The sequence below is a fragment of the Carettochelys insculpta genome, chromosome 6 (assembly GCF_033958435.1).
Source record: "Carettochelys insculpta isolate YL-2023 chromosome 6, ASM3395843v1, whole genome shotgun sequence".
NCBI lineage: Eukaryota > Metazoa > Chordata > Testudines > Carettochelyidae > Carettochelys > Carettochelys insculpta.
Window position 1 is genome coordinate 66,827,369 of NC_134142.1, and position 16,262 is coordinate 66,843,630.

At 46.3% G+C, this 16,262-nt stretch overlaps 1 protein-coding gene across 4 annotated transcripts in view; it reads right to left on the reverse strand.

Moving 5' to 3' along the window:
• Positions 1-15,983, reverse strand: part of PCNX1 (pecanex 1) — a 163,034-nt gene extending 147,051 nt beyond the window's left edge. For all 4 annotated transcript variants that reach the window (XM_074997156.1, XM_074997155.1, XM_074997154.1 and 1 more), the window contains exon 1: positions 15,556-15,983. In XM_074997156.1, coding sequence (XP_074853257.1) covers positions 15,556-15,708 — 153 coding nt within the window. In that variant the 5' untranslated portion in view covers positions 15,709-15,983. The remainder of the gene's footprint in view (positions 1-15,555) is intronic.
• Between the last annotated feature and the right edge of the window lie 279 nt (positions 15,984-16,262).

A 16,262-nucleotide genomic window follows, 5' to 3' on the forward strand; every position in this document is an offset into this window, starting at 1 on the left:
CGCCCCGCCCAGCCCACCTCCCAGGGTCCCAACCCACCACCAGGCTTAACTCTCCTCAACTGCCCCCCCCAACCCAGGTCTTACCTTTCTGCTGCTTCCCCAGCTGCAGGATGTGTGTTCTGCTGGGGAAAAAGCTGGACCCCCACTTACGTGAAATTCAGGTTATGCGAGGGTGAGTGGAGTGGAACCCTTGTGTAACTCGAGGGTCTGCTGCACAAGACAGTCCTTAATAAAGGATCTTTTGGTTTTTTGCTTGTTTGTTTTTCTTAATAAATGATGTCAAACCTTACTTTTTGTAACCCCTATTTTAAGAGCGGCGCATACACAATGATTTGTAACACGATACATGTTTACTGCAGGACATTCACAAACTTTTTCTTCTATTTCCTCACAGTTTACATGGGGCGGAGGAAAGAGACAGAAGGGCTCAGTTCCTGTCCCCGGGGGAGATAAGGTCTCAGCCCTCAAATCCATCCCCAAAATTTACTTCCAATCCCACAAACCCGCCCCCACCCCCGCAACCCCAGACCCAACCCCTCAGCCCCAGACCTGCCCCCCCCCCCAGCCCCAGGATTAACCTGCCTCAGCCACAGCTCCTCCAGCTCCACATGCTGCTGCTGCTCCTCCGCAGCTGCCTTTCCTCCACCCATCCTCCCCCACCCCACCCCGAACTCCTTCTCAGCAGGGCTAGGCCGCCCTCTCCCCAGGTCTCCTGCTTACTTCCCACACCCGCACTTTCAATTTTATATCAGTTGTATAACTTGAATGCTGTTCAAGGCTTCCATCCTTCACTGGATTCCACAGGGATGACAGACTCACCAATGGTTTGCAGTGCTGAGATCTAGCAAACAGAAATGTAAACGTGTGTTGTATTATTAGCAATTACTCTCAGCATTCTGGAGTGCCTCAAGCTCTGAAGCAGCTCTTGAGGAAACAGACTCACAAACAGATGCACAATACTCTCAGAACCCTGGGTTCTCCTGCAGTGCCTAGCAGCACCAGTGGCCATGGGGGTCACAAGCGACCTCACTGGCATGGCTTTATGGTGTGTGCAAGGACAGGAAGCAGGGCACTGCAGCTTAACCGCACTTCTCTTGGAGCTGTTATGTGAGCGCCAGCTCGTGTCCCCATGCGTTCCTCCCAATCCCGGGCAACAGCAAAGACCAGGGCAGAGGAATGTAGGATTTCCTGGGGGCTTCTGTCCCACTAGCTGCACTCAGGCTGGAGAAGCTAATCAAGCGGCCGCTCCCAACCCAGAGCTCAGTTGGGACAGAACCCTCAGACCATGCTTGCACTGGCTTGGCTCTCTGGTGGGGCTGGGGAAACCCAAGCAGCACTCGCCTGGCAGGATCGCCTTGCCCTAATGGGTGACCTTCACCCTGCCTGCTAGGATGGCAGCAGCCAGGCAGCAGGGCCTGGGGAAGAGGGTGACGAAAGCAGGCCAGGAAGACAGTCCTCAACGCAGGTCTGCTCAACACCCACCTTCCCACCGCAACGCAGGCACCAGGCTGATGCACGCCTGCCCCATCCCCCATGTGCAGTGCAGGCAGCTCCCTGCAGCACTGCACAGAAATTATGCAGCTAAAGTTAACTGGTTTAACCACTGGATTGGCTGCTAAACCAATTAAATATAGTTCCATTATTTCTATACGGCAGGGCAGGGAGCCACAAGTGGAGTCAGGGGCAGCAGCTGCAAGTGGCTCCTGAAAGAGCCGCAGGTTGCCTACACCTGGTCAAAAGTATAACTGTATTAAAAAGAGAAAAAAATTTATGAAACCATTCACCACAAATGGCCAGTAACCAACATTATCACGGATGCAACCCCATGCTCCAAGTTATCCTTAAACCCTAAATAGCCAGAAGGTGGGATTGGCCAGCAGGGAATGGATCTCTTAAAATGGTCTTATTCCATTCATTCCCTCTGAAGCACTGGCACAAGCCAGAGACAAGATGCTGGGCTAGATGGACTATTTTTCTGTCCCTATCTGGCCATTCTTATGACAATTAACAAAGTTGCACAGTACAGAAAACACTGGATTAAATATATTCAGCGAAAAAAATAAAATTATGAATTTCAAATAAGGTGAAGACCAGATGTGTTGTTTCATGACCAAATGTGATAATAGGATGTATTCCAGTCTGATGGCATCCAACCACCACATGTCCTTTATCTGATTACATTGCATAGCAGTTCTTGAAGTTTGAATTGTAGAGCCCATAAAAATGCCTGATTATACTTGTTAAAGATTCATTGCACAAATCACACTGTCCCAGTCTTGAAACTTCATCTTGACTTACAAGCAGATGTGCTATTCTTATTCTGTGTCTTTCTAGAGAAGACTGCCAGTTGGGATTAATTCATTATAGTGCCATAACGAGAAACGTTGATGAAATCTAATCATGACTTCACAACTAACTTTCACAAACAAAGCTACTACTTCAGAGAGCTTGGATTAATTTCATTCGCTTTTGTCATTCTCCCTCTTTTGTATAAGTGGCTCCTTTCAAATCTTAAAAATCCTGTTAAGTTGTCACACAGAGCTCTTATTCTATTATATTTTTGTAGCTGTAGTATGTGATACAAATAAAGATCATAAGCTTGTTCCAGAAATTGATTTTCCTCTTAAGGGGACATAAATTGTTGGCAGCATATACTTCAATACCTCAAGACGACAATATGAAAGAAGTGCTTGTTCTTTAGCTGTAAGGTGGAGAGGAGCTTTTTAAATTAATGAATTAAACTCCGCAAGATTTGTTTCATTTTTTTTTTTTTTTTTTAATACTTGCTAGACACAAGATACAAATTTGGGGTGCTCAACTAAAAGTTTCTTTGTGAAGTCTTTTGCCTCTCTCTTGGAACAGAAAATACTGAGGCTCTAGGCAATCCAAACTGAAGAATACGTGTTTAAGAACTTGACTTTGAAGCATTTGGGTGTCCTAGGAGACTTAACAGGAAGCTGATGACATTTCCTTTGCAGTAATATAAAGAGTGCTACAATTTGAGTTAAAGTTTGACTAAGCTGGAGTCAGCATGGAATGTTTTTAGGAAGCCTGTCGAAGGAGAGATATTGCAATAATATTAATCGAAAGAATCAAGCTCCGACAATTTGTATCCTGCATCTAGCTGTCAGTTTGACAGAACAGGCAACACTTCAGCAATAAAAAAAAAAACTAGTCCTACACCCAAGTTAATTGCAGATTCTTTGATTTACATTTCTCAAAATCTTTGAAGACAGCCTTTAAGTATGATGCATTTATGACCTCATACATTTAGCTATAACAATGAGTAAGAACAATGGGAATTTCTGAGAAAACGAATTAGTTGGGGAGAACAACAAAACATTAAGTGCCATTTAAAGAAAGTGAGCACAAAGTCACAGGAAAAGCAACTCACTAAAAAAACATTCCAGTGCCTGTGTGTCCTAGTTATAACAACGGAATCCTAACGGTCTGAAACAGGCATCTCAAACTCATGGCCACCTGGGGCCCAAGCAGTTCCACAATCCAGCCCATACACAGCTACTGTCACGAGAGTCACTGCAGCCCCAGAGGAGGAGGGGAGAAGAATGGCTGTAACCTCCTCCCATGTCCAGCCCCAGCTACACCCTTTTCCCCCCCACCTCCTATTGCGCCCCCCATCCCGCAGGGACAGGGCCTGAGGGTGCACAGGATAGCAGCAGAGATCAGGTTCTCCCCGACTCCCTCTCTCCCCACTGCTCAATGCAGCAGCATGAGTTGCAGGAAAGCAGATCAACACAGCAATTTGCTCCACTCTGCCACCATCTCCCAGGCTAGCCTGGTCACTGCTCTTCAGTGTGATAGCCAGAAACAGAGTGCCCTGCCAGCTTGGGATACGGCAGCAGAGCAGAGCATGCTTCTGTATAGCTCTGCTTCTCCCACAGCTCCCACCGCTGCGATGAGTGCAGGGAGGCCCAACCCCTGCTCCTGGCCCCAAAAGGGTGAGTCCCCCGGGCATGAGGGAACATCCCGTCCATAGTAATGTTGCAGAAGCCACCACAAGGCCCTACGGAAGCTATGCCAAACCATCCTATCTATGCGACGACTTTACACCCCCCCCCAAACCTGGCCGTCACAGAGAGTGGCACAGAGCTAGCAGCCTGAAGCCACTCTAGGCCCCCTGCACTACTAGTGGTGGCACCAGGAGTCTCCTGGGTGGCGGAGGTTAAATCACCAGAGGCGGCAGGCAGAATTGGGGTCTTCCAAGGGGTTGGAGAGGACGATGTGGTGCGTACCCGCCCAGCCCTGCCAGAGGGGGTGCCCATTGGCCCACTAAGAGGATTCGAGGCCTAGAATTGACCCTAAATTTTGTAAACTTAAAAGTCCTACCAACACATTTGTACATTAAATTACTTTAAAGCAGCGGTGGGAAAAGTACTCAAAGTTACTTAGGTAAAAGTACAGTTACTTTGCAAAAAATATATTTAAGTCAAAGTATGCTTCTGGAAAATATCTTGGGTAAAAGTACAAAGCTGTTGCATCTCGATAGTACTCAAGTAAAAATTAGCCATCCTATAGAAATCTATGGTTAACCACCTGAATTATCACAGGGCTCCATTATTTTTTTTCTCTCTCTCATTCACACGCACACACTTGGGTGTGCATTATATACACACATACTATGCATTTGTATTTTGAATCTGGAATTTAAAGGTAGTTGGAGCCTTGATTTATGAAGCTAGAGTGATCAAATTAAATAATGGTAGTCTATAGATCCAATGATGACAAGTCTGTGCAGATCATCTGCTATTGGTCTTATGGTGTGCCCTCTGGTGACTGTATAAGCCATTTCTAGAGGTGCACATTTTGCCGCAGATGGTGCATGGGAAGTTTGCAACCTGTGGGTTGTGCATTGCTGATGCTCTGTGATGTTGTTTGCGTGCCTACTGTAGATGCCGGCACTGGTCTTCCTCAAAGGCAATGCACATCTTTCTGACTGTTGCACGCCACTGTGTTCTGTCACTGGCAGCATCCTCAAGGTCCCTAAGATTGATATTGCTGTACTGCAGATTGGCTTTGATGGTATCCTTGTAGCGTTTCTGTGGACGACCTATACGCCGGATGCCCTGGGAGAGTTCACCATACAGAAGCTGGTGAGGGATTCTGTTGGCATCCATGCGGCTGACATGACCAGTCCAACGTAGTTGTGACTTCATAATCATCATTTCGATGCTTGTCATCTGGGCTCTCGAGGACCTCAAGATTGGGCACTTTGTCTTGCCAGCGGATCTTCATGATGTCATGGAGACACCGCATGTGGAATGCTTCAAGCTGCTTGATGTGACGCCTATGTAGTGCCCATGTTTCGCAGCTGTACAAAAGAGATGAGAACACAACAGCTCTGTACACAAGCAGTTTTGTTGACATCCAGATGTTATGGTGGTTCAGAACTTTGACACGCAAACAACCAAATGCCTGGCTCGCTTTGGATATTCGCGCATTGATCTCATTATCCAGTGATCCCTCACTGGATATGACGCTACCCAGGTATTTAAAGTTCTCCACTACTTTAAGCCAAGTGCCGTCAATGGAGATGCTCGGGACAGGAGCATTTGATCCAGGTGCAGGTTGATGGAGAACTTCTGTCTTTCCAAGGTTGATTCTCAACAAGTTTGCGGAGGCCTCGCAACTTTTCAGACTATGTGCTGAAGACCGTTTTCAGCATGAGCCATAAGGGCACAGTCGTCAGCAAAGAGTGCCTCAAAGGAGTTTCTGCACTGTCTCAGTCTTTGCATTCAGGCGACGGAGGTCAAAAAGTGAACCATCATGCTGGTATTTCAAGTATACACCTCGGTCCAGATCTTTCATTGCATGGTTAAGGAAGCATGCAAAGAACAGGTTAAATAAGACAGGAGCGAGAACACATCCTTGTTTCATGCCGTTGCTGATGTTGAACGGGGCTGATGTGGCTCCATCAGACCGTACTTCACCTGTCATGTCGTCATGGAAAAGGAGTATAGTCTGGACAAATTTTCTTGGGCAGCCAAGTTGTATTAGAATGGTCCAAAGGGCTTCCCTGTTGACGGTATCAAATGCCTTTGTCAGATCTATGAAGACAGCATACAGGTGCATATTCTGTTCAATGCACTTTTCTTGTATTGTCTGACAGCAAACACCATATCAGCTGTGCTCCAGCCAGGTCGAAAACCACATTGACTTTCAGGTGGATTTACCTCAGAAATACTGGCTATGAGGCGGTTCAAGATGATGCAAGGGATGATCTTCCCTCCAATGGAGAGGAGGGATATGCCTCTGTAGTTTCCACATTCTGCTTTGCTGCCTTTATTCTTAAAAAGGAAGACAATAATAGCATTGCGGAGGTCCTGTGGTATGTTTTCATCCTCCCACATGCTGATGATCACGCTATGGAATGCTGCTAGTGCTGCTGGACTTGCTGCTTTATATGTCTCTGCTGGTATTCCATCTTTTCCAGGAGCTTTTCCTGAACTCATCTGGCTAACAGCTTTCTTAATCTCATCTATAGTGGGCGGAAAGTCAAGATCTGTCAGGACGGGTTGTTGTGGAATTTCACTGAGGACGTTGTTATTCATGGTCGATGGTCTGTTAAGGACGTTTGCTAAAGTGTTCTCGCCATCTTTCGTTGATGCCCTCTGTGTCTTTGACCAGCGTTGTGTTGTCTGATGAGAGCAATGGGGTAGTCCTTGGTTTAGAAGATCCACAGACAGTCTTAATAGAACTAAAGAACATCTTTGAGTTGTGGGTCTCAGCACAGTGCTCAATTTCTTTGGCTTTGCTCTCCCACCAGCTGTCTTGTATCTGACGGAGGTCCTGTGTTTTGCTCTGAAGGTGCTTGAAATGGTCCCGTTTGGAGGCTGAGGAGGGGTCATTCTGCCATTCAAGAAAGGCTTTTCTCTTTACTTCCAGTGCTGAACATATTTCTTCTTGGTTCTCATCGAGCCAATCCTGATGTATTCTTCTCTTTGGTCCAAGCGATGTTATTGCTGTGTCAGTCACTATCTGCTTGAACTGATCCCACTTTTCGGTTACAGTACTGACCAGTTGGCCATGGGACGTTAATTTGTCAGAGACTCTTCTGAAAATTGTTTAAACATTGGGCATCCTTCAGTTTGGCTATCTTAAAAGCAGGTCGCACATGCTTAAGGCGTTTGTGCCGAGAGGGAGCGATGTAAAGTTGAAGAGACATCCTGACTAATCTGTGATCTGTCCAGCACTCTATGCCTCGCATTACTCTGGTGATCAGTACGTCTCGCCCTCTGACAATGGCATAATCTATCAGATGCCACGGTTTAGACCTAGGGTGCATCCACGTCGTTTTGTATTTATCCGCTTGTCGGAACAGAGTGTTGGTAATAGTCAGGTCGTTTTCAGAACAAAGGCTCAAAAGGAGTAGTCCATTGTTGTTCATTTTTCCTACACCATGTGGCCCGGCTACTCCTTTCCAGTTCTCGCTGTGTGCCCCAACTTGGTCATTGAAATCTCCAAGTAGGAGTTTCTGTTGCAGGTGTGGCCTTGATCAGTCTGTCGAGATCTTCATAGAATTGTTCCTTTGAGTTGTCAGGGCATGTTAGAGTGGGTGCATATGCACTGATGATGGTGGCATGACATTTGGCATTTAGTGGGAAGCGTAGTTTCAGCAATGTTTCATTGATACCCACTGGAAGGTCTGGGAGTTGACACATCAATGAGGTTTTTATTGCCAGACCTACTCCATGTATTCTATCCTCTGTCTCAGTCTTACCCTTCCAGAAGAAGGTATAACCACTTCCTGGTTCACTCAAGAAACCTTCCCCAGCCAATCTTGTTTCACTTAATGCTGCTATATTGATGTTATAGCAGGCTAGTTCACGAGCAATGAGAGCTGTCCTTCTCTCAGGTCTTGCAACAGCTTCTTGATCCATGAGAGTATGAACATTCCATACACCAACGGTAAGTTTTCTCAATTTTTGTTTTGGTTTCGACCGCAAGTAGAGTTGAACTGCCAGCCGTGGCTTGCTGGCCAGTTATTGTTGTAGGGCAGGCAATTTTTAGGCCACCTTTTCTAGGCCCCTCCCTCACTAGGGTGAGTAGTGCAGTCCTAAAGAGGACTGCTCAGATGCCTGGGATGCTGCCGGGCAACTCTGCTGCCCCAGGTACAGAGCTGGATGACCACTTGTCCACAGGCTGCCTACGTGCGGGATTGGGACTACGACTCTCAGTGGTAACCTCCACCTGTCGATTCATCCCTCCCCCATCGCTGCAAGACTTGGGTGATGTGATATGATGATTTGCACAGGACCTGTGCGTGAAAGCTTTTTAAGTGGTAGAGCTGTTGCACAGGAGCAATCCCACTCTCTCATCCTTGGAAGCCAGGCACCAGTGGTACGTAGAATCGTCACGACTGGTAACTTCTTTGGTTGCAGTGGATGGCCTTGACGTCTTTCGTGCCTTGTCAAGCCCTTCACTTTCCACAAAGCATTGCAGAACCGCCCTCTTGGCCGTTGGATCTAAATTATGTCTTCCACCCAGTCTGCCGGAACTGACTTCACATGCTGGGTAGGCACATCCAAAAATTCACCGAGGGTTTGAGCCCCATCGGTTACACTCACCTGGCTCAGCCGGCCTGTCGAAGCTGTTGCCCGGGGTGTGGCTGCTGCACATGCTGCAGCTACTTGGAGCCACAAGTGAGAGCTGAGTGACAGGCGGGGACCAAAGTGGACAGACTACCCCTGAAGGGGTACGACAAGTCCCTCCAACAGACATATTACCCCTCCCTGTACACCCCATATACCCCAATCAAATTAAATGCAGGATGTCAAATTACAGAAGTTTATTTTGTCCACATTCATATATGTGCATTTTAGCATTGTAATGATTAATTACGACAATGCTTGTTCAACCTTAAAAGCAGTTGATTTTCAAAATTAGAGTCAAGCCTTAGGGAAAATGGACACCTGGACAAACTTGCATTTTGGTACTCTGCACCCCACCAGCCCCCCTCCATTTCCCTTGGAAGCTACTCAGTCCCTTGTTCCTCTGAGTACAGAGCTATTGTCTCTCCCCACTGCAAAGGAAGTTCTCAAAGTCCATCTTGGCCAAGCCCTTCCTTTAAGAGCTACATGGGGAATGGGTTATTTTAGCTTAAATCAGGGGCAGGGAACCTAAAGCCCTGGGGGCCAGATGCAGCCCCTGGCTTGCCTGGATCTGCCCCCTGAGATTCAGGGCTTCCCCCCAGGATTAAGGAGCCCATGCTGGAGCATGAGCCTCCTGCCATCCCTCCCATGAGGCTGGAGCGCACAAAATCTACTAGGTCGGGCCCTCCAAGGCACTAGTGTGCAAGGGAAATGCATTTCTTCTACTCAGTTGGGGGCCACATCAGTGAGGGTTTTGTTTTTGCTTCCCACTTGTATATGACCCCTGACTGTGGCCCTGACGCAAAATAGGTTCTCTACCCCTGAATTAAATATTTCCCCCCAGATATGACACACGCAAGGCAGGCTGCTGTTTTTGAATGGCATCAGATTGTGAAATGAAACAGTGGGTAAAAAACCTGAGGGATTTACCTTGCCCTTCAGTGGATTCCTCCTCCATGGTTTGAGCTGTTCTTAAGCACTGGCAGCTCCCTTGCTGCAGCAGCACTTGACCCTTATGACTGGTGGTTGGCCTGCAGCGCATGGCAAGTTTCATGCTATCAGATGGGGGTTGCATCTTGCCCCTGGCTCTCTTGCAGCCCTCTGATAACTTCTGACTCACTAGTGATGCAATTTCAGATTGTGCTGGGGCTGGTGAAGGCAACCTGAACTGTCACTCCAGGGGATACGTAGTCACCTGAAATGCCTAGAATTTGGGGGTGGGAGGGTGGAGTTTTACAAATACCTTAGAAATTAGCTGATTTCACAGCACATAGTAACCCTGAAATATTTCCATCAGTAATAATTTAATTATCTATGGACAGGGAAAGAAAGAAAAACACAGCTTGAGAACTTGTTAGAGTTAAAATTCAATGACAAACTTGTGAACCAGGCTTGTAACAAATGGACAAGTGAACAAACAGTTAAATCAACAAATTATGTGTGGTATCACGATATTTATTTTGTGCATCTTCATATGTGATTATGGTGGATTTTGCCGTTTTGTTGCAGTCGTATTGGTGCCTGGATCAGAGCCACAAAGTGAGCAAAGTAATATCTTTAATTGAACAAAATATGGTAAGAGACACATATGCTTTGGAACTCCTCACAGCTCTTCTCCTGGTCTGTGAAGCTCAAAAGGGCTAATCCCCCACCAACGAAAGCTGTTTCAAAATAAAATACATTACCTCAGCTACCTTGTCCTTCTGTGTTTTAAAAGCTTTAAAGCTTGAACTTTTTGCATCTCAACTTTGTCATTAAAAATTATCAGACTTCCCTCCACAATTTCCCACAACTCTGAAAATTATAAAAAGGCAAAAAGTTTAAAACATATTACATAGCTATAGAAAGTTCATTCCAAGCCTTTTTATAAGCCAGAACAGCAGGGGTGAAATATTGCAGAGCCTACATTCCCACTAAATTCCTCTGAGTTTAAATGCCTCACTGAAACTGCAAGTCACAACAGTCATACCTCATCCTTCCAGAAAATGAAGAAGGTTTGCAGGTTAAAATGAGAGCAAAGAAAAGTCCTTACTCCTAATCTTGATGCAAGAATACTACTAAACTCAAAAATTCCTCAGGTCATTGGGCTTCAACAAGCCCCCTGCCTCCCCACCCAGAAAAATTTCAGCATACTGATAAGTACAACTTGTAGTGAGAATATAAACAAAACCTGAGGATGTGGCGAGGTCATCAAGAATTGAATGAAAAGTAAATATGTTTCAGCCATCCAGCCAGACAACACCCACTGTGACTCACTTCTCTAGGGGACTCATGGGAGAGCTGATTTCAGTAACAGTTATCTCCTCTGCACTTACTCGGCTCACATTGGGGAAGGAGCTGCAGCAGCCCCCCACTGACCCCAAAAAATTGAGCAAAACTTCCAAGGCAGCCACGGAAGCAGGAAGGCCAGATGCTGATAGGAGAGGAACACAATTAAAAAGGTTCCCACCTCAAAAACTCAAAGGTCATACCTCGCCCCTGCTTGTAGCCCAGTCCTTCCCCTCAGTTTTCCAGTGGGGCTTAAGAGGAAAAGGGGGTGGGGTGGACCCAGACGTGCTCCACATTAAAATACACCCAGATAGCTCCAAATCCCAGCCAGCCAGCACACAAAGGGAAGCAATACACACACACGCGCGCATACTCTGGCGCACACTCTCTCATACCCACCCCCAAACACTCAAAACCCCTGCCAGCCATAACAGAGTAAATGCTGCTGTCTTCCCTGCCATTAGCTGAAATGCTGGATTTCCCCTCCTACCTAGCTGGCTGGCCCACCAGGTAAGGTCACATGAGACTATTCATATGCCCCTCCTTCCCCCCAGCACATTACCTTGGGCAACAGCCTTGATCACTAGGGCTGGTAGTGTTTCTGCATACTTAGTGTTTTTGAATGAAATGGTGTCAACGCAACTACTAAAAGGGTTCTTTGGCAGGGTCATTGTGCTTGTTGGTTATTTGTTTTAAAAATTGTCACTGCATGATGATCGGATAATATGCACGTGCAGCTGTGCATTAGCAATTTGGATTACTGTCTTGGACAATTGCTAGTGGAGTAATGAAAGTAGTGAGTAATTAAATATTATTGGAAGTGGTAGGGGAGTAAAATGTACAGTATTTCCTAAAAAATACATATGTGAAAGTACAAGTTTCATAAACATAAATTACTTGACTAAAGCACAAATCCTGAACAAATTTACTTGGATATTGCAACAAAGTATTCCTACATAGTTACTTTCCACCTCTGTTTTTAAGTAACCTGCCTAAGCCTATTATTATATTGATTCCCGTTATCTAAAGAAATCTTGCCATTATAGATAAAGGCATATTCCATAAACATGTCCCTCACTTAGTAGTAATGAGTGAAATTCTAGCTCCACTGAAGTAAGTGGCAAGACCCCCATTCATTTCAGTGATGCCAGGATTTCACCCTATTTCATTTCTGGAGTGCTTTTTTTGTTTGGATAGGGGAGTGGTGAGATTAAAATAACGTAGGCAGTGATTTAAATACTACACTTACAAATGGAACAGTCAGCATTTATGTAGTACTCCTCTTAGAAGACTTGGGTTCTATGTCTGGCTCTGGCATGATCGGCTGGATGATGCTGTGACAACTCAATTTCCATTCCTGTGCCCTAAGGCTTGTCAACATTAAAAACACTGCAGTGGCACAGCTCCACTGTCGCCACCTCTCCAGAGCCTGAAGAGCTGCTCCCTACGTGGTGTCCCTGGGGAAGGGAGGATGGGAAGGAGATGGCTGCTGGGGATCCAGCTGTCTTTGCCCCCTACCAGCCTTGCTCCTCCAGCAGGTGGAGGTCCTGTCGCATGTGGTGTTTCCAGGAGGGAGTATGGATTAATAAGCCTATATATTTGAAACGAGGCACAGGAATCTAAACAGTTCAAATCATCATGGTTCTGGGTTTTTTGTATATGCATTGATCAATGGCTGTCTGCACATCTCTGGGAAGAAAACAAGGCACCTGGAACAGTTTACACATATTTGGTACAACAAACTACATCTATTCACAATTCATTCATGGTGCATTTGAACTCAAGAGTTTGAAGAACAAGGTAAATCAGATCACAAAGTATTATTTGACTAAAAAACTAATTTAACTTGAATGTAACTTGATTATAAAAACTTAAAATCACCTTTAGCCTCAGAAAGCTTGCTAGAAGCAAAGCACTGAACAGGCTATCACAGGATATTTTAGAAGCAAGCCCCAATTGCTGGTATCCTAATGTAGAAAAACCAGTAGGAATTCATACCTACTGTGGGAAAAAATATTAAGTTTTACAAAGTTAAATGTAATAAGAGCTTACAGTATTTAAATCTTTGTTTTAAAAATAACAGGCTGTTCATCAGCAAAACTTACTTTGAAGCTAGTTTAGAAATCCCTTCTTACACATTGTTTTGAGCCCCACACACAAAAAAACCAAACATTCCTGAAGGAAGTCTAACAAATGTTTTTTTAATTGTAGAATTCCTGAATACCAACAGTAACTGACACTGAAAAAGGAGGGCATTCAGGAATAAGATTACCATAGTCGTTCTGTCTATTTAGTTTATGTCTAGACAACACTTTAAAACAGCAAAGGGTGGAAAAAGAAGAACGGCCAAATATGATTCAATCTGCTTCAACTTGTGACTAATCTGCCTACTTATTCTCGGAACATTTGGCATTTGTTGCTGCATCTTCTCCACATCCAAGGCAATGGAGAACTTTTTCTAACTCCCTTAAAAAAATAGCTTTTTTTCTCTTTTGTATCAAAGCACATAGCAACACAGGCAGACAAAAATAGTGCTGAAATGTTCCACTCAAGACAATGACCCAAAGCACCAACTCCTGCTCTAAGATATTCACATTCCATCAGTTACCAGAAATAAATGATTGAGAAGAGTTTCCTGCATGGATCTTTTCAGTTCCTTATAATGTTTATGGCAAGGTCTCTCAACAGGGTGCTATTAATTAAATAAAACTATTTTGTCAAGCATGACTGGATACAGGAAATTGCCATTAAAAACCCAGGACAGAACAAACTCCAACAAGCTGCAAGTAAACAGAATATTACGAAATGATCTCCTTGCCTTTTCCTGGAAACAGATTCCCAATACAACATCAATTTAGTCAAACTTGATCAGATGTCTCATCTATTGCATGCACTGTCACTGCCTTTTTTACGTAAATAAGTAAAAGCAGCTGTTGAATAACAGCCTCCTGTTTTCTTGCCAGGAATGTATTATTTTTAAACAACACAGAAAGCAGTTTTCATTTTCCAAAGAACACCAAAATATAAAGACAGAGGTAATCGCAAAGGGTTATAGTCGTAACATTTTACATGATTCCTCTACCTCAGTAATTTCTGAATATATTATAATGCTGAAATTGAGTCTACCACTCCTACTTCACAAACAGATAGTGTTTGTTAAGGAATCTAGATGCCTGTCCAATGATTTCTACTATGCCTGCAGTAACAAACTCACACAGGGTTTTGCCCTGGGGACCCATTCACTAATCCACGTACATTTTTCTTAAGTCAGCTTCTGCTTTAAGTTGTCAAAGCATCTTGATTTTTCACATTTTCAGATTAGATCTGACCATGCCAGAGACCAATCACATCACACCTAAGGGACCACATTATACAACTACTGAGAAATCCATGAACTCAAACATTAGTTCACAGATGACATACCAGTCACAATTTGATGCTGAAAGATAAAAGTTGTGAGTATTATACAATGGAAAGCTACACACTGCCCATCTACATGCCTTCCCCGAACACAAAACTCAACATATTAATATAGAATTTTTTTTCTTAAAATAGAGGGGCAAAGGGAACCAAGAAAGGGTAATTAAAAACAAGGTTCTGTGTTTTCAAGTCAGCTTTTTAAAAAAAAAAAAAATCAAGATGTTAGGTACAAAGGAAACCTTAACAGCAGATTATATTTCTACAGCACCGATTTCCCTGAGGAGCCAAAAGCACATTACAAAACGTAAGGCATAAGAATGTCTTCCCTTATTACTACCATACATTGAAAACAGGAGAGCAGATGACACACAGTGCACACACTGCATGAATGAACCTTTAGGCTATGCGTTTTGAAACATAGCCTCTAATTTTAAGAGCTGAGCCACAGAATTTTTGCAATTAGATCAGACAAAACCACGGTCATCCCATCCAAAGGTTTTTGCAGATATATCAGGGAGCAAACAAACATAAAAAGTATTGTGAAAAACAACAATAGTAATAATACTGCTATCTTAGGAGAATACCTGGGGATGTTCTCCAGTGTGCTGATCATGCCACCAACATCCACCTTGTTTGTCTCCTGTACCCCTTCTAATCAGGCAACAACAAGGTTTTTCTAAATTTACAGGTGGGGAATACAACCCAAGCTTCCTGATGCTAGTCTGCTGCCTGCTCTATAAGTATGGGAGTTTAGAACATATGAAACTTCCATTATAGTTGATCATAACACCAAAGGTCCAATTAAACCTGTTCAGAGGAGCATTACAACGGAAAGGATTCCATCTCACGTTTCAGATGACCATGACACCTACAGGAAACTCGGGCCCTTACTGCCCGGGCTGGCAAAGGAGAGCAGATCTCTGGCTCTGGCTAACACAGCAGGGGCAGAAGTTCAGACTAAACCCAAGGGGTCTCCTTGTCCTCCCCTGCCCCAGGGGGACCCTAACAACACATGAAATGGAGCAGAAATGAGGGTGGGGGGAGGGAGCCGCACGCTCCCACCCCAACCCCGGGTATTCACCAGCGCTCGGCTCAGCTTCAGCCCAGGTAGGTCAGGAGCAGCCCGAAGAGTTCGGGGGCCCCAGGCTCCAGCCCCGAGGCGAGGGGACCCGGACAGCCGGGAGCGCCCCGCGACCCTCCGCCCTGCAGAGCCCGGTGGGAGGGGGCGCCGTGCACGGCGGCTGCGGGCAGCACTCACCATGTAGAGGGTGAAGGGGAAGCCCAGCAGGAACAGCCACAGATACAGGTGCAGCGCGTTGACCCCGGCACCCTGGTGCGGGTCCTGGTACCAGCCGCCGCTTAGCGCCGCCCACACGCCCTGGCGCAGGATCTGCAGCACCTGAGAGCCCATGGCGGCCCCGCTCCGCCGTGCCGGCCCCGCTCTATCCGCCCTGCGAGCCCGGCCAGAGCCGCGTGCCGCCCGCACCCCGCGACAGCCCGCACGTCCGCGGTCGCCAACGCCGCCTCCTCCCCGCCAACGCCGCCGCCATCTTAGGTCCGGGCCCGGGCCGCCCCCGCGCCGCCTCTGGACCAGCAGCCTTTGCGGCTGGAGCCGCCCGCCCCTCTCGCCGCTGCCCCGGGGAGACAACGAGCGGCGCGGCCTCGAAGAGCGGCGTCCCCTGCACGGTGAGCTCCGTCGAGCTGGGGCGTCCCCGTGCGGCGCGGAGGAAGAAGCTGCACTTTAGAGTGGCGGGAAGGTGGGCTGGCGCTTGCCTGAGCCCGGAGCCCAGGCTGCAGGGCGGCGCGCTCGGTAATACCCCGCTCCCCGGTGTGCCCGAGCCACGCGGGAGCAGCTGCCAGCGGCTCTTTGGGCGAGAAGGGACAGGAGCGTGTCGTGGGTGGGCGCGTTCGTCAGTGTGGTGCACTGGGCCAGGGCTTGGGCGTGGGCTTGAAAGGGGAGTGTCC